Consider the following 24827-nt stretch of genomic DNA (forward strand, 5'->3'; position numbering starts at 1 on the left):
GCTCATGGTGCCTTCTGAAGGCTATCCCTGAAAAGAGACAAATGCAAATGAAGTTTCATTGGAATCAGTGACACTTACTCCAAGTGAATGTAGTTACAACTGGAGTACTAGTTAATCCATATACTTTCCTTTTTTTTTCTATGGAATGTGTAACGTAGACAAAAAGAATTCTGACTGTAAGCCAGAGAGACTTTGGCTTGGCAAAAATAGACTGTTCCTGTTCCAAACTGGTATGCTGGCTTTCAGCTGCCATCCTACATAAGCAGGTGCTGTGAAACAATAACTCTGAGGTCACATTTCCCCAGTACCCAAGTCAGAAAAAGCAAAGCTTTACTCCGTGTCAGATCTTGGACTCTTTGGAAGCCTCCCGTGAGAGGAAAAGGAATGAATGTCCGGTGTTTACCTATCCTGCTGCTCCTTGGACCAGGTAAACTCATTTAAGTAATTTTGGTCTGGCTTATTTGGTGAAGCACCTCATATAGACAGAGCAAAACAATAAGCCTCTTATAACTTTATGAACTTTAGCTGGACACGATATTATATAGAGAACACACACTTGTTTTTCTATCTTTAACATATTCTTAACAATGAACAATAATAAAAATTAACAATGAAACAAAAAATGTATTATTATTATTTTATTTATTATTTATTCAATTTCTATCTTGCCTATGTGCAACAAAATACCCAATGGAATGCAGTGAATCGATCTACTATTTCCTTGGCCAAGGTTGCTTTTCTAATAGATAATTAATGCTATAAACTTCCTTTTATGAAGTTTTCTAAAGCCACCAACATTGCTAATAAAGCACCAACATTGCCTAGCTTATTTACATGATAAAAAGTGACATATAAAATTACAGGTAATTCTTAAAGAACAGGAACGTTTAATATCTAACTGCTGATTCAACATTTGTTAGTCTTTTCAAGATGGATTGAACACATGTGTTTATGTTCTTTTTCTAACTTTTCCATTTGCTGCATTAGTGATTTTGCTCTTGTTGCTTCTTATTTCCCTCTATGTCTTTTGTATGCATGCAGCACCTGGTGAAAACTAAAATGATTCAGGGGCTGGAGCATCTCCCCTATGAGGGAAGGTAACATCAACTGGGATTGTTTAGCTTGGAAAAAAGGAGGCTAAGGGGAGACATGACTAAGATGTACAAAATTATGCATTTTATGGAGAATGTGGATGGGGAGACATTTTTCTCCCTCTCTCAAAATACTAGAACCCGGGGTCATCCCATCCAGAACAAATAAAAGGAAGTACTTCTTCACACAGCACATAGTTAAATTATGGAACTCACTAGCACAAGTTGTAGTGACGGCCACCAACTTGGATGGCTTTAAAAGGGGGTTGGATAACAATCCTGAGACCACGGGAAGAATCAGGCTAAAAGGACCTGCCAATATCCTGGGGAAATGGAGGGATCATCCCTCCCTGCCCCCGGGATCCCCTGTGCGTAATATGGATGCACAGGGACGATCCCTGGGATGACTGGTCTAGACATGCCCCATATGAAATGGAGGACAGGGCTCTTGTATATTTAAACAGTTGCATAGAAAAGGGAATTTCAGCAGGTGACATTTGTAAGCACGCAGCACCTGGTGAAATTCCCACCTCATCACAACAGTTGAAGCTGCAGGAGCCCTGCCCTCTTTTGTATCTAGTATAGCTCCTGTAGTTTTAACAGTTGTGATGAAGCAGGAATTTCACCAGGTGCTGCATGCATACAAATGCTATCTGCTGAAATTCCCTTTTCTATGTAACTGTTAAAGATGATACAGGAGCCCTTTCCTCCTTTTCATAAGGTCACAATAGTTTTAAGTCTCTTCACCAAATTAAAATACAGATGTAATTTTTTGTGCCCATGCTGAAAAGAACTTTGTAGGCTTGTATAAAAGTTACACCACCACCACCACAACAGAATTCCTACCAGCTAATTGACCTCACTATGAATGCAAGGACATAACATGCCTTCCGAAATGTGACACCTTTCCGGTCTGCAGAAGAAATAGGAGAAGGGATATTTTTTCTCCTGTGAGGGAGATATCCACATCCTTTAAAGCAGGACCGGTATTCATAAATATGATCCTCAATTTGAAGAAAGAGCACCATTTCTAGTAATGCAAACAACTTGTGAATGGTGAACCTCCTCAAGATTCTAGTTCATGCAAAAGAACACTTAGAGCACAATCTTAAAGGATTGCCACTCTTTAAACAGAGTGATCCATTACAGATATTAAAGTTCTACCTCAGGACTTTTAATAAAATATGTCTGCAACCCCATGTATAATTAACTGGAAGCAATCCCCATTGAAATCCATAGAGCTTATTTTCAAGTCAGCATGTATAGGATTGGGCTGTACATGAATATAATTTAATGATGATGATGCTTTCCCCTAGTTCCTATTATCATGGGAATATACATTTTTGTTCAAAATAATACATTGGAAATGCTTGAAGGAGAGCTAGGTATTTTGGTGTTTTGAATTGAGTCTTTTGAGTATTTATTTATTTATTTATTTATTTAAAACATTTATATCCCACCCTATATCAATAAGATCTCAGGGCGCATACAGATAAAAGCATACAGTATAAAAACAGTAAATATACACAGCTAAAAACAAATTAAACTATAAACCAAGTTAAAATGAACTATAAACCAAATAAACTATAAACCAAGTTAAAATGCAACTTGTCTGTCTCTTCTGCCAAGACTCTTGTTCATGCATTGGTTATTTCTCGGTTGGACTACTGCAACCTTCTTCTCTCTGGCCTTCCTTCTTCTCACATCAGTCCGTTGGTTTCTGTCCACCACTCTGCCGCTAAGATCATCTTCTTGGCTTGCCGCTCTGACCATGTTACTCCACTTCTGAAATCTCTTCATTGGCTTCCAATTCACTTCAGAATCCAATATAAACTTCTCCTGTTGACCTTCAAAGCTTTTCACGGTCTAGCTCCTTCCTATCTCTCCTCTCTCATCTCACACTATTGCCCTGCTCGTGCTCTTCGCTCCTCTGATGCCATGTTTCTCGCCTGCCCAAGGGTCTCTACTTCCCTTGCTCAGCTTCGTCCATTTTCTTCTGCTGCCCCTTATGCCTGGAACGCTCTTCCAGAACATTTGAGAACTACAAGTTCAACCGCAGCTTTTAAAGCTCAGCTAAAAACCTTTCTTTTTCCTAAAGCTTTTAAAACTTGATTTTGTTCTGACTTTATACTACCCAGTGCCTGTTTACCCTACCCTGTGCCTGTTTGCTTTCTCTTCCCCTCCTTATTGTTTTATTATGGTTTTATTAGAATGTAAGCCTATGCAGCAGGGTCTTGCTATTTACTGTTTTACTCTGTACAGCACCATGTACATTGATGGTGCTATATAAATAAATAAATAAATAAATAAATAAATAAATAAATAAATAAATAATAACTTCTGAGTTATCTTCAAGGGCAGCCCCACGTAGAGTGCATTGCAATAGTCTAATCGGGAAGTCACCAGTGCATGCACTACTGTGGTTAGGTTGTCCCTGTCCAGGCAGGGCCGTATCTGGTGGATCAGCCGAAGCTGACCCCAAGTACTTCATGCCACAGAGTCCACCTGGGCCTCCAGTGGTAAAGATGGATCTAGGAGTACTCCCAAGCTACGCACCCTCTCCTTCAAAGGAAGTGCGACCTCATCCAGAACAGGTCGCTTACCCAATTCCAGGACTCTGGAACCACCAATCCACAGAGCTTCTGTCTTATCAGGAATCAGCTTCAGTTTATTGGCCCTCATCCAGCCCATTACAGCCTCCAGGCACTGGTCCAGCACCTTCACTGCCCCAGCTGACTCCAACGACAAGGAGAAGTAGAGCTGAGTATCATCAGCATACTGATGGCACCCAACCCCAAAACCCCTAAAGACCTCACCCAACGGCTTCATATAGACGTTGAACAGCATGGGGGATAGAATAGAACCCTGTGGCACCCTACAGCTTAATTGCCATGGGGTGGAACAGGAATCCCCCAATATCACTCTCTGGGATCGATCCCGCAAGTAGGCGAGGAACCACTGTAACACAGTGCCTCCTACTCCCATCTTGCAGAGCTGGTCCAGTAAGATACCATGATCAATGGTATCAAGAGCCGCCAAGAGATCCAGGAAGATCAACAGGGTAGCACTCCCCCTGTCTTTCACCCGGAGTAGGTCATCAGTCAGATCCACCAAGGCTGTTTCAGTGCCTGCCCTGGCCTGAAACCAGACTGAAATGGGTCCAGATAATCTAGGGTGACCATATTTGGGAAACCAAAAAAGAGGACACCTAGTGTGTGTGTGGGAAAGCAGCTTTCTGAGTCCTGCAGAAAGTACGTTATTCCCCCGCCACCTTAAAGAACCCGATTGGAGTGGAGGAGGGGAAAGGATTTCATTTTGCACCACCACCATCCACTCCAATTGGGGCCTTTTCTATAATGTCCACGAATGATCCACTTTCCCCTTTAAGACCTCAATTGGAGCTCGGGGTGGGGGAATGATGTGCCTCAAGAAAGCATGTCACTCCCTCCTGCCATGCTAATGGCAGCCTTAAAGGGGAAGGTGTGTCATTCCAGGACATAATTGAAAATTATAGAAAATCCCCCCTGACACCATGGAAAGAACAAAAACCAGGACAAATCCGGGGAAATCCTGACAGTTGGTCACCCTAAGATAATCTGTTTCTTCCAAGAACGTCTGAAGTTGCCCGGCCACCACACACTCAAGCACCTTGCCCCAAAAGGGGATATTATAACACCAGTGATGGTGTTTTGTGTCATCCTTGCATTTCTCAAAGCTTTAATTAATTACGGGTCTTTTTAAAAAGCAAGAAACTATGGAATAGGAAACACATTCTTGATTTGGGACTTCTGACAAGACTTTTAGAACTGAGATAAAGATTAGAAATGGCTAATTTCTATGTTGTCAAGAGGTGTATTAATTTCCAGACCACAATGCAAGGAGAAGAAATATATTTTGACACACAAACTAAGACAGGCCACAGAAGCCCTGCTCAAGGACCTGCCAGTAAGGTCCATCAGGGCGGCAAGCACAACAGACAGGGCCTTTTATGTAGCGCCCCCATGATTAAGGGTTAAGGTTAACTGATTAATCTGAGGATGGCCAATGCTTTTAATTTGTGATTTTTAAACTGTTCCTACTAAATTAACTATTGCTTTTTTTTATTGAATTATGTGATGTTTCTCCATATTGTGAATGTATATTTTGTTTTGTTTTTTAATTTTGAAAACTACCTTGGAGGGCTTTGTGTGTACGTGTATATGTAGGTATGTGTGTATACATACACATACACTCACAGTGTCTATAATAAACTTGGCAAAATGCGACTCTCTTTGAATAGCCGGGAGACGACAGATGCTCTAGCATTACAGAAGTTAATTAGGTGCTGACTTGGTCAACAAGCTTGCTGAGAGACCATTGGGAGCAGAATAGACGTAGGGCCCTGGATCCAAAGTGGTCGTGCCATTCTGTTCTGGGGAAGGGGGGACGGTCAGCAAAGGGCTGCAGAGATGGATGGAGAGATCTGTCAATGGCGATCTGTTACATTCACAGAACAGAAGTTAGGATCCAGCCATGTTTTTTAGATAGTTGGCAAAAACTACCAGTGAGAAAATAATTTGGTTTTGTGTTGAAAACTATTCTGTTTTCCTTATGAGTGAAACTCCAAGCAGAACTTCTATCAATCTTAAAATATGAGATCCAGATTAGATTACTTTCCAGAGGATCAGGCCCAAGCGACACCAGATGGCCAGGACATGTAGGAGGACTGTGGTTTTAATCATCAGAGTTCTGTCCACAATAACATGTCTCAGAAATAAGGATTTGTGTCCCTGTCCTATCCCCGTGACTGGTTGCAGCTGGGATCCATTTCTGGGGCAGGCAGAGAATTAGAAGGCTGATAGGCTTGGTCACAGACAGATAAGGCACTGTGATGGTGACTTTACCGGTTATATTGCTATTCCAACTGTAGGTGGCACTGTGCCCGAACTGAGGCAGTCAATGTGGCTGCTGACATCGAGTGTCGTTCGCCATAAAGCGGTTGTTCTGCTAGGCATGCCTTTTGGCCTGGCTTCTGCTCTGAAACACCATGACAGGCACCAGATCAGGAAGACAAGGAACGAAGGGCCATAGGCAAGTGCAGAATCAGAGCTAGGCAGAAGGTCAAGTTTAAAGGCAGCCATAGAGGGCTGAAAAAGCCAGAAGCAGATGTAAGGGCAAAGGCAAGCACGTCAGGGAAGGAAGCAAGATAGTACACGGCATCCTGGCACTCAAGAAGAGTCGCTCATACTGGTAATCTGTGATGGCAACTGGGGCCATGGGTTTGTCTAAACAGAGATCTGAGATGGGGATTAAGGGATCCGGTTAAACCCTTGGATAAATTGGCAACGTTTTATTGGATTTCAAATACTTAATGAGCAAAAAAAGCCAAAGGCGAGAGGTGGAACCAGGAGTTGTGTGTCTGAAAGGATTCATTACTGCCGACGCGTTTCGGACTAAATTCAGTCCTTTATCAAGGCAACTCTTATAACAATGTAAAATCACTTATCTCCTGAGCGCCATTGTTATAAGAATTGCCTTGATGAAGGACTGGATTTAGTCCGAAACGCGTCGACAATAATAAATCCTTTTAGACACCCAACTCCTGGTTCCACCTCTCGCCTTTGGCTTTTTTTGCTCACTCGTTATCTGGGGTTTCCTTTCTCTTTCGGCTATTCTAAATACTTAGCAATACATTTCTCTCCAACAGTTGAATCACTTCTTTCCCCCTTTCTTGTTATTCCCCGGTTCCAGTTGTTGTGGGTACAGATTATAGCCCTAGGCATTCTATAACTGAGTAAGCCAAACACGTGAAAAAAGGGGAGATGCTGGCGCTGCCTCTCTCCATCATGTTCAACTGCCTCTACTCGATGAAGGGGACTGTCTCAAGAGAAGAGACTCATTACTTGTGGAGGCTTTCCAGTCAAGGCAGAAGACGGGTTTCTCTCCTATCTTTCTTTAACAACACCCTGTTTTAATTTCTAGCAGTCTTAGCCCTCTTTCATCTGCCCTGTACCCTGTAAATGCTCACTCTTGCTTGGGTATGCAGACTTCACAACTTCCTGTGATGATGTTCCACCCACTCAACAGGATTGCCACCCAAACTGTCCTCCTTCTTTCTTTGCGCTGTAACAGTGTCACCACCAGGCAGTACTTTTCCTTCTTCTAAGCGTTGGATATATTGGTGCAAACCCAGCAGAGTTCTGATGAGTGTGTTACGAAGAAAAATGGCTTCAGCTACAAATCTCGACTCATGCTTTCTTTTACTTCGGTTAGCCCTCATGAATATTATCTGATTCATTCTTTTGGATATCCCATTTCCTTGATGGTGGTGTGCAATTTCATTATTCCATAAAACTGGATAATTGAGATTCAAATGGTGTTTCTTTGTATCTGAAAATTTGCACTAACTTTTCAACAAATACTCACTTGACTTGAGTACCTCAACAGTACAGTCCCTCACCAATACTAAAGCTCATCAAATTATTATGATTAGTAAAGATTAATATTTTCTGGTACACAGGGGTCTTTTTAAATGATCCAGTGCAACCAATTCCAATCATTGGCTGGCCACAGTGAGCAAAACGTGCTGCTGCTTTCTCTGTCTGTGATACTCTTTTCTTCAAAGTACATATTTGACATTTACTAATTCAATTCTTAGTTCAAGAAAATTTGTTTGTACTGATAAGCTGGTTTAGCCAAAAGGGCTTTCTAGGGCCTACGTGTCCCCACCATGGGAGTTAAGTTTATTGTGTCCATTGTAATCCCAGAATGGCTCAGCAAGAAGAAAGCCCAGTAAGGGAGCGGGTTTTATCACTCACTTAGAGAGGCTTCAGGTCTGACCCTCCATCAAGCAAATCTTCTACCTCAAACTCAGTTCTTTCTGCTCAAACTCCTTTGCAGCAATCAGATGAAAATCTTATAATAGATTACAAGAGAGTTTAAAGTATTGCTTTATATTGTCCTTATAGCTGTTCTGCTCCAGGGTTCGGATGATGAAACTCGTCTGGTGGATAAGTTATTCGAGAACTATAACAAAGTTGTTCGGCCAGTCAGCAGTCATCGTGAAGCCGTTAACGTTACTGTTGGACTGCAGCTTATCCAACTGATCAATGTGGTACAGTAGAACTATCAATGATTATTAGAGATTAGTATAATTATTAAGTAATTAGTATAATTATTAGCAGCAGTATTAATTTTAGGGCATCCATGTTTAATTGCTTAATCAATTATATTAATTGGTTACAACCTTTTTTAATTCAACTAAAAATGTGCTCACAATTAGTTTGGCAGCATATTTTTTGTAAACAAAAAAAAAATCTATTCGCATATTTAAAACATTTACTGCCCTTCATCATAAGAGATTCCAGGATGGGGTATACTATAAATAACAATTATTTTAAATCCTAGTACAGTACAATAAAACTAAAATCCAAAAACCATTATGAAAAACAGCACCCAAAATTACAATTTCAGTTACAAAGGCAGACTGAAAAGTTATGTAGATTTAAATGTCTGGGTAAAATGCTATACTGTATTGTGGCACCTAAAAATGGTAAATTAGACCCCATGTGGATTTCTTTAGGGGGGTATTCCAAAGCGATGTTACAATCACAGAAAAAGCCCTAGTGACATAGCACAATAAAGAAGATATTTGGAGGAGGGTCTCTGTGGAAGATCTCTTAAAGCTCAGGCAGGCCGATATAGAAAGACGTTTTCTTTCAAGTATTTGGGTCCCATGTTCTTTAGGGCTTTAAAGGTGAGTACAAGCCTTTGAACTGGGCCCAGAAGTGAATAGGCAACCAGTGCAATGCTTTATAAAGGATGGGATTATGTCAACCAACCTGGCAGCAGAACCAGTTAAAATTTTGGCTGCCAAATTCTGCACTCTTTAGAGCTTTCAAGTTGTCTTCAAGTGCAGCCCCATGTCTAAGATATTACAGCAATCTGACTAGTTTAATATATACATACACACATTATTTTTATACAAGTAATTATTAAAAACCTCAGATGACAAGCACCATTATAAAATATGGCTCCCCCATTTTCTTTCACAAGCAGGAGAAATGTCTCTTCTAAAATGACGCCTGCTATATGTCAGGATTCCAAGCCCTCCCACCAAAATGTGAGATGGCAGAGATTCACTGTGCAATCCACAAAGTCTTTATTCAGTTAAAAAACAAAACATGCCTCTTCACACTGTAGCAACTGTGAAGGCTAGGAACTATCCTCTAAGCCTAATTAGCCAAACAAAGCAAGGCAGTAGTCTATCAACTGAATGGACGGTTTCCTGCCATGCCTGACAGTCTTTTACTTAACGCCTCCTTGAGGGAGGGTCTTCTTGACCCAACTTCTGACATGCAGCTAGTCTGGTGGCCACCCCCTACCTCCATTCAACTCTGCTTGCCTGATCCTGCGACTGACTCTGAATTTGTCAATTCCAGTGCTCCCTCCCGCTCCAACAAAGGCTGAGTTTCCAGTTGGGAGGGGGAAGACGGTCTCTGAATCTGGGCTTCCTGTTGGATGAGCTACTAGGAAGATTCCTCACTCAATCCTGGAGAGTCTTGGGGAATTTCCTCCTCCACTCCTGTCTTGGCTGGGCTTCTTCTAGTTCAGCCTCTGATTCTGACTCAGCATCTGAAACCAAACCAGAGAGTCCAGGCCCCATTTTGACACGTATCACATGCACGTATCATCTAAAAACATCATGATGATGATGATGATGATGAATGATTTAAATGTATTAGATGCCTTTATCAGAAAAAGTCTCAAGGTGTTTTACGACAGGCAATAGTTTCTGACAACAGAGAAAATATGTTTGTTACTTCAGAACTATTATTTTACTCATATGCAAATTTAAACGACAAATGCTTTGACTAATCAATGAAAACTCATATGGATAATTTATATAGTACCACAAAGTAAAACAAACAGGTCTCTTCCCAATGGAGCTTACAATCTATCTACATGTTGATAGGGGGAGATGAAGGCAAGAATAGCAAGGGATTTTTATATTTATATAACCTTCACAGTACATTTTGTTGAATAAATGGTCTTCTTTTAATCTTGGTATTTTGCCCTATCAGGATGAAGTGAATCAAATTGTATCGACCAACGTGCGCCTAAAACAGGTATTTCTTCACACCATAATTTACAATTATTCATAGGAGTGTGTTTTGATCAGATATGCTCTCCTATTTGAGGAAAGCTTTGTAATACAAAATGAGACATCTCTTTTCCAAGCCAAAACAAAACAAAAGAGTCTTGTGGTCCCTTAAAGACTAACAAATTTATTTTATAAAGTTAACAGCAGTCCACTTCATCAGATGTATGAAGTGTTACATTGAGTTTCAAGTATATACCCACATGGTAGATGAGTGGGTGGATTGTAAACAGTGAGGTTAGCGGAAACCGCTCAGAGAGCTCCAGCTATTGGGCAGTATAGAAATGTAATAAATAAATAAAAATAAAATAAAATGCAGAAATTACAGACAATGACTCTTCCTACATTTCAGTTCTCTCTGACCTCACTGTTTACAATCCCGCCCCTCCCAACTGGCTGTATACATAATAGTAATTTAGGAAATGCTTCATACCTCTTGTAAAATTGACTATAATCCATGAAAGCATATGCCAGGATGAATCTGTTAATCTTTAAGGTGCCCCCAAACTCTTAATTGGTTTTGCTGCAATAGACTAACATCTTTCTGATATTCTTATGGATAATGTAAAATATGAACAATTCAGCAATAAAAATCATTTATAAAATCATTTAATTATATAAGATTAGCCTTTGTCAAGATCATAGAGCTATGCAGTTGGTCAATTGAGGTGGGGGAAAAACCTTAAATAATACTACAAAATTTCCTGAAAGCTGACTGGCTGGGTTGTGGCGGGAATTCCTGAAACATTTGCTAGGGCTCAAAATAACCAGGCAACTCGCAGCATGCATCCAACAGAGTTTGTGTTTCTCAAACGGCAACATTCAGGAAACTCCTTTTGACACTGTGTAACATTAAAAAACAAAAACTAAAAAATCAATTGGTGTTACAGCACGAGATTGCTATTCAAAGGTGGTGGAGTTCAAAGACCATATCCTAGAATTCATTTAAAACTTTCCCTACACTTTATGTTGACTTTCATGCCATTGTGTTTCTAAAAAGGAAAGGAAATGTTGTTCTTCAATATGGTTTAATTATTCTGTTCCTAACAAAATGTTGCATTGGTACGCTAAGGATAAGGAAGGTATGATTTGGGAACTAAATTGAAGACAGTGCGTGGAAATGTATTCCATTTAGAATAGGTAATGGTAAAAATACCATGTGCTCTTTTTATACTGTGTGTGCTTTATGATAAAGAGTTTCTGACAATGGATGCATTTTGGTACTTGTTCACAAAACGGAAAAGGCCACGTTAATGAGCTTCTGTTTATTACATCACTTACATGAGTGGGTAAAATAATTGCTCTACATCATGCTTACCTTCAGCAATACAAATAAGACTTTTTAAACTCTCTAACATTCTTTCGCTAGCAATGGAGAGATGTAAATTTAAAATGGAATCCGGAAGATTATGGGGGTATAAAACAAATTCGCATTTCATCAGAAAAGATCTGGCGTCCAGATTTAGTTTTGTACAACAAGTAAGTAGTTATTTATTTATTTATTATTTAAAGCATTTATACCATACTCTTCAGCTGAGCAGCTCACAGATCCATAAAATCAAGGCAATGGGCATGTCTACACCAGCCCTATATCCCTGGGTAGTCCCTGGATCGTCCCTGTGATGCACGGGAGATCCCAGGGGCAACCCGGAACAACAAAGGCCTTTCCCCGCAATATAGGGAACCGCGGTCCCGGGAAACCCCGCAGAGCACGGGGCCATGTGGCCCCTGCTCCTGGGTCCTACCATCATCCCTGTGTGTAGCAGAAACCATAGAATGGGCACAGAGCTGCACGGGGGCAGTCCGTGCCCATCGTGGGGGGAGTAGGTTTGGGTTTATTGTGGAGGAGTGCAACTATGTTCCTTCTCCCTCTTCCGGGACCATCAAGATGCTGGGGGAGGTTCGTGGAAGCCGGTAAGTCTGCAGTCCTTCCCCCTCCCTCCCTTCCTCTACAACCTATGGTGTAGACATGTCTGGAAACAAAGCCCTACGAAGAGAGACTGAAAGAACTGGGCATGTTTAGTCTGGAGAAGAGAAGATTGAGGGGAGACATGATAGCACTTTTCAAATACTTAAAAGGTTGTCACACAGAGGAGGGCCAGGATCTCTTCTCGATCATCCCAGAGTGCAGGACACGGAATAATGGGCTGAAGTTACAGGAAGCCAGATTCCGGCTGGACATCAGGAAAAGCGTCCTGACAGTTAAAGCAGTATGACAATGGAACCAGTTACCTAGGGAGGTCGTGGGCTTTCCCACACTAGAGGCCTTCAAGAGGCAGCTGGACAGTAATCTCTCAGGGATGCTTTAGGGTGGATTCCTGCATTGAGCAGGGGGTTGGACTCGATGGCCTTGTAGACCCCTTCCAACTCTGCTATTCTATGATTCTATGATTATCTCTTTCAGGCTTACCATCTAAAAAGACACAACTCAAAAGTAAAAAGGATTGGGAAAGGGAAAGGAAAAGTCAGGCACAATTTTTAGTGTTATACTGTAAATAATTATTCAATAATTAATTACATAATTGCATCCATAATTATTAATTAATTAATTAATTAATTCTGTGACACAAATATTGAATCGTGATTAGGGCTTCTTCTTTTTTTAGTAGTTCCAATGAGCTTCAACAATGGCCATAGAACTGGAAAGGGCAAAGGAGACGTTCCTTTCTCCTGTTTCTGTCGTTTTTGAAATTGTCCAAAAAGAAATGCAGCATGCAAAACATTTATTCCACCAGAGACAAGAAGGATGACATAAAACAGCAGTATTAAATGCAATGGTTGGTGCCAGATTAATCTCTGCCAGTCACTGGACATTGCATATTACATTCTTAAAACAAGAGTGCCTAAGAAAACACAGGAAATACTTTTATTAGTTGAACTGATTTTTATTTATCAGCTTTTTCAATCTGATTTCATCTTAGCCAACAAAATATGGGGTTAAGCTATATCATTTATAAGGGCTCAGTTCTCTTCAATTCTCCATAAATTTCACAGGCTTAATTATGTATAATCCTTTTTGAATTATGATTCTAGGAAATAAGTGATTTAGGCTGTTGAATTCTACAAGTTCCCATCCTTTATTTTTACATTAAAAATTAAACTCTTCTAGTTTTGTAATATTTATTTTTGAAAAATAAATTATTTTAAGAAGAGAAACATCAAGAAACATGAAGACAAAATGTTGTGATGTGCCAATCCTAATGCTATGCCCATTTATCTGGGAATAATTCCTATTGAACTCTGATGGATTGCACTATATGTTATTCCTGGCCTTTCCCAAGCCATCATAAGAACATAAGGAGAGCCCTGCTGGATCAGACCAAGGGTCCATCTACTCCAGCATTCTGTTCACACAGTGGCCAACCAGCTGTCGACCAGGAGCCCACAAGCAGGACATAAATGCAACAGCACCTTCCTGACCGTATTTCACAGCAACTAGTGTACATAGGCATACTGCTCTGATACCCATCAGGACTGGTAGCAATTGATAGCCTTCTTCTCCAGGAATTTGTTTAATCCCATTTCAAAGCCATCCCCAACTGGTGTCCCTCACTACAACTTGTGATAGTGAATTCCATAGTTTATGCTCTATATGAAGAAGTCCTTCCAATTATCTGTCCTGCTAAAATCCACTGGATATTTGCAAGTGGAATTGTTTATAAGTTTGAAATTCCACTCTACTAATGTCCATCTCTTTCCTTTTACAGTGCAAATGGAGATTTTGCTATTACCCAGCTTACGAAAGTGCTTTTGAACTATACAGGCCACATCACATGGACACCTCCTGCCATCTTTAAAAGCTACTGTGAAATTATAGTCACTCATTTTCCATTTGATGAGCAGAACTGCAGTATGAAGTTTGGTACCTGGACCTACGATGGCACAGTGGTTGCCATCTACCCGGTAGGTTACAGCTGGGCAGCTGGGAATATGGAACAGATCCAAAAGTCTTTACGCACTGTGTATAGTATGGATGGGACCTTTCTATAGGAACCATCTTCATGTATATGCACAGTACGGGTTTATTATTATTATTATTATTATTATTATTATTATTATTATTATTATTTATCAGCAGATAATCTTGGCATATCACAAACGTCTTTCACAATTCCCCCTCAGTTTCAAAAGTGTTTTGTCTCCTTATATCAGGGTGGCAACACTGTTGTTCAAGAAATGCAAAGTCCTAGAACTAGACCCACAGATCTTTGAATTCTACTTGGATGTTTAAACCAAGCTGCTTTTATTTGTGTATATACTGGTGTGATAGACGGGTGTTTTTGTTTTGCTATATTTGAAAAGTTCTTACTTTTAAATATTGATTTAAATTTCCTTCTTCTGGAGGAAAAAATATCCCCCCCCCCCGCAAAAAAATACAGGGGGCTTCCAGAGGAAGCTTTAATCCAGCAATCATCATGCCTCAGACACAGAATTTTATGGAAAAGACTAGAAGATGGTGTCTTCCACTTGTAACCCTCCCATGTTTTCCCACTGCTTCTTCTGTCTTTGGCTTACCAAGAAAAAAACACGTTAAAGAGGAAGTGATGTGCTAACCCTCACTCAGTGATTGAGTACAGGTTGTTTTGAATTGTGGGTTGTATGTTGAATCAAGGGTTAATATGTTGTCTGAATGCCGCTGGGGTGGCTTGTCAACCAGGTAGGGTGGCTTGTTAACCACCTTGAACAACCCAACAACAAATCATGGGTTCTCAAGGTGGCTTCTTTGAGAAAATAAGCCACACTGCATGGTTAACAAACCACGCTGGCTGTGTTTGAACATTATGCTAACCCACAGTTCAACAGACAACCCAAGGTTCAAAACAACCCCACAGCCTTTTGATTGGTAGAAACTCTACCAATCACTAGAAACTCACCATCTGGAAGCACCTAAACAAGCAAATATTTATCAATACTAGCCCAGTAGTGCCATTCTAAAGTTGCAGCATAGCACAGGAAGAGATAAAACTTTTGGCTGATTCACCTTAGCACAAATCACTTTGACTTCTAGGCAACTATACTCAGCCCTGCAGGAAGTAAAGCGTTTCATACATACAGCAAGTAAAGCGTTTCATAGTGCTTCCTAGAGGAAAATTTGCTGACCATTCTGGGGTATTAACTAACCATCTGCCTAGCAATAGACTTATCTGTCCAGTAGTCCATAACTTCATATTTGCAAGATACCACCTTTATCATGCAATTGTAAAGCATGGGGAAAATACAATTTTCCTCTAGGAAGCACTATGAAACGCTTTACTTGCTGTATGTATTTAAGTGCTTCAACAGCAGGGCCATCTAGTGGCTGTAAAATGAAACATATAGAACTAGCCGAGAAATAAAAGAGCATGAGTCAGCCTGTGTAAAGAAACCGATCTTAATCCTGCAAAGTATCCGGAAGCAGAAGCCCCAGTAAGGATGTGGGATTTTAGCTTCATGTGGTGAAGTCCTTAGATTTGACAAAAGAATGTGATTAGCCTGGCAATGTGTTTTCCCCTCCCAGCTAACAATGTTTGAATCTAGGTGACTGTGTGCGGTGAGGCTATAGATTTTAGACAGAGACTGAAACACAGCAAGCTGGATTTGGGATACGTGAGTATCTTAGGGTGTTGGCTTTTCTTCCTGGAGATTTGATCTGGGAGCAACGGACTTTGGCTGTCTGTTGGAGTGTTTAAGCTGTGTGCCTTCACCCAGGCTCAACCTATATATTTGTAAATACACAAATATTACAGAAATGCCATAAGACTCCATTGAACATCCAAAGGAAACCAAACTTGGCTAAGCGTTCCCTATGGAGTGTCTCACCTCTTGGAAAAGAAGGGTGAGCATAACTGTGTTAAAACAAAACAAATACAAATGAGGGATTGGTTTACAGCATTTCAGTTTCTCTTGATGATAAGGTGGTATCATGCCTTGGTATTGTGCCTTGCTCGTTAGCGATACACATTCATCTCCTCAGGAAAGTGACCAACCAGACCTGAGTAACTACATGGAGAGTGGAGAGTGGATAATGAAAGATTACCGGGGCTGGAAGCACTGGGTTACCTATGCCTGCTGCACTGAAACCCCGTATCTGGATATTACCTATCACTTTGTGTTGCTGCGTTTGCCTCTCTACTTCATTGTCAATGTCATCATTCCTTGCCTTCTCTTCTCATTCCTAACTGGATTAGTGTTTTATCTGCCCACAGATTCAGGTAAGCACGTTTTATCTATTTTATTGTAACTCAAAGATCTGCCCTCTTCTGGCTGTCGTCAATCATTCTTCTCTTTTAATGGTGAATTTATGGAGTTATATAATAGAAATTTAATGCTAGAGGGACATGCTCTGTCTATGTATCCCTGTGAGTGATTTCATGATATTCCTGTGAGAATGTAACCTTTTCCCCAGTCCTATTGATGATAGGAAAAATTCTGGAAACCTATTTTAAATCTACCTATTTTAAAGAGCACTCAGGGTTTGGCATCATAGAAAATATGCAGTAAAATCAATTTGAATACAGAAAAAAAAATTGCTGATACAGTGGGGAGGATTATTGCCTGGGATGGAGGGAGTTGTACTCTAATACATCATGGCTGTGTCTATACGGCTCCACTTTGCCTCCCCATTTCCCTCAAACCCCACAGCATCGCTACAGCAAAGCGGCAATGACAGAGTTACACGGTAGGTAGCCATTTTGAACTGCAGCCTCATCTTTTTCCCCCAGAGATGGGGGAGAGAATCAGATTTAGCAGGGGGGGAATGGGGGTGGCATGGGGCAGCGCAGATGTCCCTAAAACCTTTGCCCCATTTTGAACAGAGAGCACAATCTCATTGTGACTTTGAGGATGCGTTGCCATTTGCCTGGGATGCTTCGGAGAAACTGAAGAAGTCGTGGCAAAACAACACTGCAAAAAATCACAGTTTGGGGCAGGGGGCAGAAATCCTGACATGGCTGTGAGTTTGGGTCTGCGTCATTTAAACAACGCAGCACCATGACGGGGCATACCGGGTGAATAGACACGCCCTTGGAGTGCACCAGGGTAGGAAAGGATGAATTATGTGGAATTCCCTCCAAAGCAGCCACTAGTTTCATAAGACAGCTTTTCCAAAAGGACTGCAGCAGGGGAGGAAAGGGTTAAAAACAAAACCCCACAGACGTGTGCGCACACACACACACACATGCAGCCCGCTTGTTAAATACGAAGATACATTTAACAACATTCCTCATTCTGCTCTTACTTGTCTTCCCATTGGAGGAAGGGTTTTACCTATTATGCCTACCTGAGAAATACCCTCTCCGCCTTTTTAACCCCACTGACTGTCATACATTGTTTACTCCCTCCCTGTCGCAGGTGAGAAGATGACCCTGAGCATCTCTGTCCTGCTTTCTTTGACTGTCTTCCTTCTGGTCATTGTGGAGCTGATTCCCTCGACCTCCAGTGCAGTGCCTTTGATTGGCAAATACATGCTCTTTACCATGGTGTTCGTAATAACCTCCATCATCATCACTGTTATTGTGATCAATACCCACCACCGCTCCCCGAGTACCCACACTATGCCACAGTGGGTGAGGAAGGTGAGATGAACTATGAACCCCAGCAGGGCGGCTCTTCTGTTCTGTTCAAATAAATAGACCCTGTAGTGCAGTGACTTTCCTTGCAATTTCTTCTCTAAAAGCGTCATTAGACAGGGGGGAAATCACGTTTCCCTACTGTCACTTTGCCTCCTGCTGCCTTCCCACAATAGGGACAAACAGCTTCCTCTTTCTTCACACGGGGAAGAAAGAGGAAGCAAGCAATGACCACGTGGCCCCTTCAGCAGGTGTTTTTATTGCGCTGCTTCTCCTGCACACACCAGGAAATGGCGGCAAGTTTCATCACAGCAAAAAAAAAAATCGGATTTTCTGGGTCTTTTTTTGTGATGGAAAAATGAGCAGATGGAGCAGGAGACACATGGGAGGTGGGCGGCGTCATGAAAAGGACCCACTATAAAACTCTCGTCTGATGACGCTCTATATAGAAGAAATGGGCTGAAGGTATTTTGTACGAGTTCAGAGGTGGTTTCATTTACAGCCCAGATACATTCTTCTTGTCTCAGAAGATGCAAGTTTTCAATCCTTTCTGCCGGACCACACCAGATTCTTACTTGGAATTCATGATTTTGTCCATTCTTCAGGCAACCAGAAACATTGTATCAATACTGGAAAGTAACATAGCATTTGCTTGCTAGTAATTATTATCTGTCGAAGACTCAGACAGAAGAACCTGAAGAATTCGCTCCCACATGTTCATTGGTGACCCCAATTCCCACCAGTTAGTCTGTACTGACATATATGGTCAACCCACACAACAGAACAGGGGGACACTGCATGCAGGCCCAGACATTTTAAATTGGGGGTCAGTCACAAGTGGCACAGTGCCTTTTTAAAAGAACCGTTTACACAATTGTATTTAGTGTTCTTAACAGATTAGAACAATCTTTCTAGAATTGGCGCACCCTATGCATTGTGTAGGGTGCTATTGCCTTTGCATTCTGCTTGTGGGCATCTGGTTGGCTGCTGTGGGAAAAGAATATGGGACTAGGGAGCCCACTGGCCTCATCCAGCAGGGCTCTGCTTGTCTGCTTAAGTCTTGCGCTAGGCCTCGTATCCCAGCTCCCAGGGAATCCTGGGAGTCCTCAAAAACTGGAGCAGCCACTGAGAGGGCCTTCTCGGTGGCTACTCCAGTGCTCTGGAACTCTCTTCCCAGGGAAGCTAGACTGCACTTTCAGAGGCAGGCAAAAGCTTTTTTGTTCCAGCAGGCCTTTGGCAAATAATCTGGACCAACTCTTAAAATTGTTGTGTATTTTAAATGTTTTAATATTAAAACATATTTAATTATATTTTTAGCTTTTGTATATTTCTATTTATAGTTTTTAATTGTATATGTTTTAATTTTGTAAAGCTGCCTCGAGGCCCAGCATTGGGCAAAAGGCGAGATACTAATACTAATAGTAATAATAATAATCTATAATAACAACTTATGTTGTGATCTATGCTGGGTTGGCCTTACCATTAGGCAGAGTGAAGCAGTTATCTCAGGCAGCTCTGAATATTACAAAAGGGCAGCACATTGTTAATTTAATACAATTGTCATTGTTTTAGTGTTATTATTATTGTACTTGTACTCCTAGGGAGAGTTTGTTGTGGGTTTCTCTGTCCCAGGTGTCAAAATAACAGGGAGGAAAAGCCTCCTTCTGCAAATGGAACTCCATTCCCAGTCCCACCCAATATGCATAAAATAAGCATAAAACCAGCATCTGGACCTAAACTAGTAGTTCCAATTTCACATGCTGATCGATAGTGGGGCATGGCTCAGCGTTACTATTTATGTACTGTATGTACAGTTTCCCTAAAATGAGCCTATCAGTTCTACAAGTGAATGATAAAGGACAACCTGAAAAACTGTCAGCCAACGATGCTTCCTTGGCCCCCAGGTGTTGCGTGTGCAAGGGAGTCCAAATTTCAAACGGAAAATATTATTTATGTTGAGATTAAGAGTGATGGCATATTTCACCCTGCTTTCTTTCTCATGAAACCATATCTGTAAAAACGACTCGTCATTTCTTTCAGATTTTTATCGACACAATTCCCAACGTTATGTTTTTTTCAACAATGAAGCGGCCTTCCAGAAATAAACAGGAGAAAAGGATTTTTACTGAAGACATTGATATTTCTGAAATCTCGGGGAAACAAGGTCCTGCTGCTGTGAATTTCCAGTCAGCGCTCACCAAAAACCCAGATGTTAAAAGTGCTATTGAGGGCATCAAATACATCGCTGAAACAATGAAGTCAGACCAAGAATCTAACAATGTAAGAATGATGTGAATGATCTGTAGTTGTAAAGTAATCCACTTTCGTTTGGGAGCCATACCAATCTATTTCTAACCAATGCACACACATACACACTCTGATCTTCCTGTTTGGCCTCTAATGCCGTTTTTAAAGGACAGTAAGCAATGGTGATTCAGATGTAGAGGTAATTACAGCAATCCAGATTTTTAAAAAATCAGTTTTAATGGAGGAAATGTATCACTGTCTTATTCAGTTGTATTCAGGCAGAAACCGTTTTCAAGAAGTCTATTTTTCATCTCCTGCACTCAGTGCTATTCCTCATGATTTCCAAAAGGGTAGTTGTATTATTCTGTTGCAGTAAAACAAAAACAAAAAACAGTCTTGTGGCACAAAAGCTGATGCTGCAGTAAATTAGTTCATCATTAAGTTATTACTTATTTATGACATTTATATCCTGCCTTTTTTCCTCTAAGGAACCCAAGGCAGTGTACATAATTCTCTTCCTCTCCATTGTATCCTCACAACAACAACCCTGCGAGGCAGGTTGGGCTGAGAGTCTGTGATTGGCCCAAAGTCACCCAGTGAGCTTCCATGGCCGAGTGGGGGTCTAGAACCCGGGTCTCCCGACTCTCAGTCCAACACTCTAGCCACCACACCTCACTGGCACAGTGTGGTACTAGGGCCCTGTCTACACAGTGCCAAGTTGGCACTGCCTCTTTCCCTGCCCCTGTGGTTTTATTCACCCGGAGTTGCATTGGGTAATCATAGAATCATAGAATAGCAGAGTTGGAAGGCACCTACAAGGCCATCGAGTCCAACCCCCTGCTCAATGCAGGAATCCACCCTAAAGCATCCCTGACAGATGTTTGTCCAGATCCTCTTGAAGGCCTCTAGTGTGGGAGAGCCCACAACCTCCCTAGGTAACGATTCCAAGGGGGGATGGTGGGTTTCTGGCAATCAACCAGGTACCAGAGATTCCCACCGCCCTGCCCTCTTCCTGCTGTAAAGCAACCAATCACCGGTCACCTTTCATCAGGACCACCACCACCACCCTGATTGGCTCCAGGAGGGAATCTACACGTCGTACTGAAGGCGCACGCAAGCACCTTCAGTGCGACCCGAAAGCACGTGTGTAGATCCTGCTGGAAGAGGCGCAGGAAGAGGCAGAGACGGAGGCGGCTGGGGTATCCGGCCGCGTCCTTGCCGCCGCCCACCACCTCCCTGCCGGCCTCCTGCTGCCGGCACCCATCCCGGCTTCTTCCCTCCTCACCGTGAGTAGCCAGGGTCAGCAGAGGCTCTTTCGCCGGCAGCAGGAGGCCGGCGGGGAGGTGGTGGGCAGCGGCGGCGGCAAGGACGCGGCCAGATTCCCCAGCCGCCTCCTTCTCCGCCTCTTCCTGCGCCTCTTCCAGGGCAGGATCTACACACGGGCTTTCGGGTCGCACTGAAGGCACTTGCGTGCGCCTTCAGTACGACATGTAGATCCCCCCCCCACCGGAACACGACCAGATGGTGGAAGAGCCATACTGACCTTGCTCCCAATGAAAAAGTCAGGGTAATTCCCTGACTTTTTCAAAGCGCAGCACCGAGGGAAAGCCCCATGGTAGCTGCGTAGCTGCGTCATATAACGGATACAGCACAGATTCCCTGCCCCCGTGGGGCTTTCCTTGCATATAGACAGTGCCCACATGACTTCTTTGTTTTGTTTCTCCATAACCAACACCTACTTTCCACTCTAGGCCACGTCGAAATGTTGCTGTTCGGTATTTGGCTCCCTCTTGTGGCCAAAGTTCTCACCAAATTGCTGAGCAAAATAATTCCAGAACAAACCAACTGATTAGAATATAATAGTGGGTGGAAAATGTGTTGTGCTAATCAGAGCCCCCCCACCATGGACTAGTGAGGAGGTGAAGAGAAACATGTAGGGGAAAGCAATGAATATTCAGAACATCTGCTAGCCTTCCTGATAAATCTTGACAGTGGCTGTTTTTCAGCTGTCATAAACTGACAGGTTTATGAAGGACTAACCTCTTAACAACATTATTTTAGCACTTCCAAAAAGGGTTATGCCCTATGCAGGGTTCACTGCCAGATAGTCAGCCTCCGGCTGTCTCTTCCTCCTTTCTGTCCTCATATTAGAAGCATTTCGTAGGCAGGTTCACACGTATATGTTCTACCCTTGCTGACTAGGGTGACTTGCATGTGTGAATCAGTTATCATATGTTAGTCAGCAGAGACTGAACTTTAACACCCTATTTTGGCGCAAACACAAAACATTTCAACTGAAACAGTTCACACATTTAGTAGTGAGTCATCCAGTGATGAATGTGCATGTGTGAATCTGACCTTATGTCTACACATACTTGGATTATTATGAGATGCAAGTAGAGCTCTGCTGGATCAGATAAAGGTATGTGCGTTCCAGCATCCTGGGCAGTATCCAACAGTGACATTCTGCATTCTTAAATTGCACTAGTGGAGCTCCACTGAATCTTCCCGTTGTACAAGCGGTGGCCCCTTATGCTTGAACAAGCAGTTGTGCAAGCAGTTCCACAACGTGTTGCACAAAGGATGCAATCAGTTGTGTAACCAGTTACACAAGCGGAAAGCGCAACCGGGTGCACAATGGGTGTAAGGCAGTTGCACAAGGCATTGCACACTGCTCACACAAACATAACTTTAGTTGGATTCTTCTCTTGCGCATAGTTCAGAACACAGTTTCTGCTAGCGCACTCTCATTTGTGCTAATGGAATGGCACATTAGGATACTGCCCTGATTCCCAGAGTGGCCAGCTAGGTGCGTCTAGGAAGCTCAGGAACAGGACATGAAAGCAAGAACGCTTCCCTGCTGTCATCCCTCATTCAAAGTATTCAAAGATGCACTGCCTCTGAACATGGTGGTTCCATTTAGCCACAGGGCCAGCCTTACCATTAAGCGGAAGGAAGCGGGCGCAGCAGGTGGCGGAGGAGGGGAAGAGCGGTGCTCTGTCATTTGTGCCAACGGAATGACACAGTTGGATACTGCCCCATTTCCCAGAGTGGCCAGCTAGGTGTGTCTAGGAGGCCCAGCAGCAATCTGCCTTGGGCCAGGTCTGTTTAGCAAACATGGCTCATAGCTGTTGACCAACCGATCTTCCATGAACTTATTATCACCTCCTCACAAGTGAATTTTACCAATTATGCACCGCATGAAGAATTTCTTCCGTTTGCCTGTCCTGAGTCAATTTCATTGGATAGCTTCTAGTATTAAGAGAGGGGAGGAAAAAAAGAAAAGCTCCTACTCCACCCCACCCCACCCCAATCAGGCTGCCTACGGAAGAGACGATGGCTTAGCTCCAGATTCTGCTCTCTGCAGATCTATATACTGCGAGCATTCATCACATGGCTGCATACGCCAGTCACGTGATGCAGAATGCTGTGCTCTGATAGGGCTCTGCATTCTCAACGGGCTCATCTACACCAAGCAGGATATTCCACTATGAAAGCAGTATATAAAAGGCAAGAGCCACACTACTGTTTTATAGTGGTATTGAAGTGCACTGCAGGATCTACACTACTGCTTTATAGTGTTACTGAACTGCACTGACAACAGTTGGGGCCCATGACACATCTACACCAAGCAGGATATAACACTATAAAAGTTGTATGAAAGCAGTTTATGGTATGTGTCAATGGGCTCCAACAGTGGTCAGTGGTCAATGTGGCTCCTGCCTTTTGTATACTGCTTTCATACCGCTTTCATAGTGCAATATCCTGCTTGGTGTAGATAAGCCCAATTGTAGTAAACTCACGCACGCCGAGGTTTGAGGGCCGAAGTGAAGTTTATTGAACATACACAGGGTTTAAGTAGCCAAATCCCTGCTACTTCTTCCCCCCTCCTTCCTGCGTGAATCATCATTAATTGTCACTGTTTGAGCAAGGTAATGAACTTTTCTCATTACCGGTGTTTGCTAAGTTAGCTTTCCTCATCATGTTTGTTCCCGGATTAAGCTGGAAGTTGAACAGGACGCAGACGCACTGATTGCAAGACAATAGCCAATTACTGAGATAAAGGGGTTTTGTCATTTCCATCTGTTATCTTCAGACAGTGTGCTGTCTGAAGGACTCCAGGTATCGTGACATTCCCACATTTTAGGGAGATGAAGGGATTTGTCATTTCCACCTTTTATCTCCCGACAGTGTGCTGTCTGCACTCAATGTTGCCCATAGGAGGGATGGGAGTTGCTTCATCTTCCTCATGGGCGCCAGCTCGCAGGAGCCAATGAGGCTTCATAACGGCCATGTATTTTTGATACAGGCATAATTTCATATTTCATAGAGCGAGAAATATCTCTTGCATCAACTTTTTCTCACAGAACCCCTGTTCACATTACATGGAACTCCTGCGTTCCAGAGAACACAGCTTGGGAAATACTGCCTTAGGGCATTTTCACGAGTGATAAAAGAACACCTTTTAGACTGGAATTCATTGCATGTGCATGTTTGTTGGTGTGAGGGAGAACAGGCAGGAAAATCATTCTTCCTCCATGAAGAATGTCCCAGGTGCCAAACCCCTGACAAAATGAGGGACTAGGCCCCAGAGAATTCTAATGCCCTCTTCTTTTATTTGTTTTTCCACGCTCAGGCTGCAGAGGAATGGAAGTTCGTTGCGATGGTGGTTGATCACCTTCTCCTTGGCATCTTCATGTTAGTTTGCATCATTGGAACACTGGGTGTTTTTGCTGGACGCCTCATTGAATTACACCAGCAAGGGTGAAAAGAGGAAATCCGTGGGAGAGCATGGCCTGGACC

The 24827-nt window shown here is 42.4% G+C and overlaps 1 protein-coding gene across 1 annotated transcript; it reads left to right on the forward strand.

Annotated features, from left to right (window-relative positions):
* Positions 1–285: 285 nt before the first annotated feature.
* Positions 286–24799, forward strand: CHRNA1 (cholinergic receptor nicotinic alpha 1 subunit). Its single transcript, XM_063118604.1, has 9 exons — positions 286–427; positions 8039–8184; positions 10154–10198; positions 11600–11709; positions 13938–14133; positions 16184–16421; positions 17560–17783; positions 19818–20057; positions 24661–24799. Exons 1-9 carry the CDS (start codon positions 385–387, stop codon positions 24790–24792), a joined length of 1374 nt encoding a protein of 457 aa, XP_062974674.1. The 5' UTR covers positions 286–384; the 3' UTR covers positions 24793–24799.
* Positions 24800–24827: the final 28 nt, after the last annotated feature.

Source organism: Elgaria multicarinata, chromosome 2 (genome assembly GCF_023053635.1).
Source record: "Elgaria multicarinata webbii isolate HBS135686 ecotype San Diego chromosome 2, rElgMul1.1.pri, whole genome shotgun sequence".
Classification (NCBI taxonomy): Eukaryota; Metazoa; Chordata; class Lepidosauria; order Squamata; family Anguidae; genus Elgaria; species Elgaria multicarinata.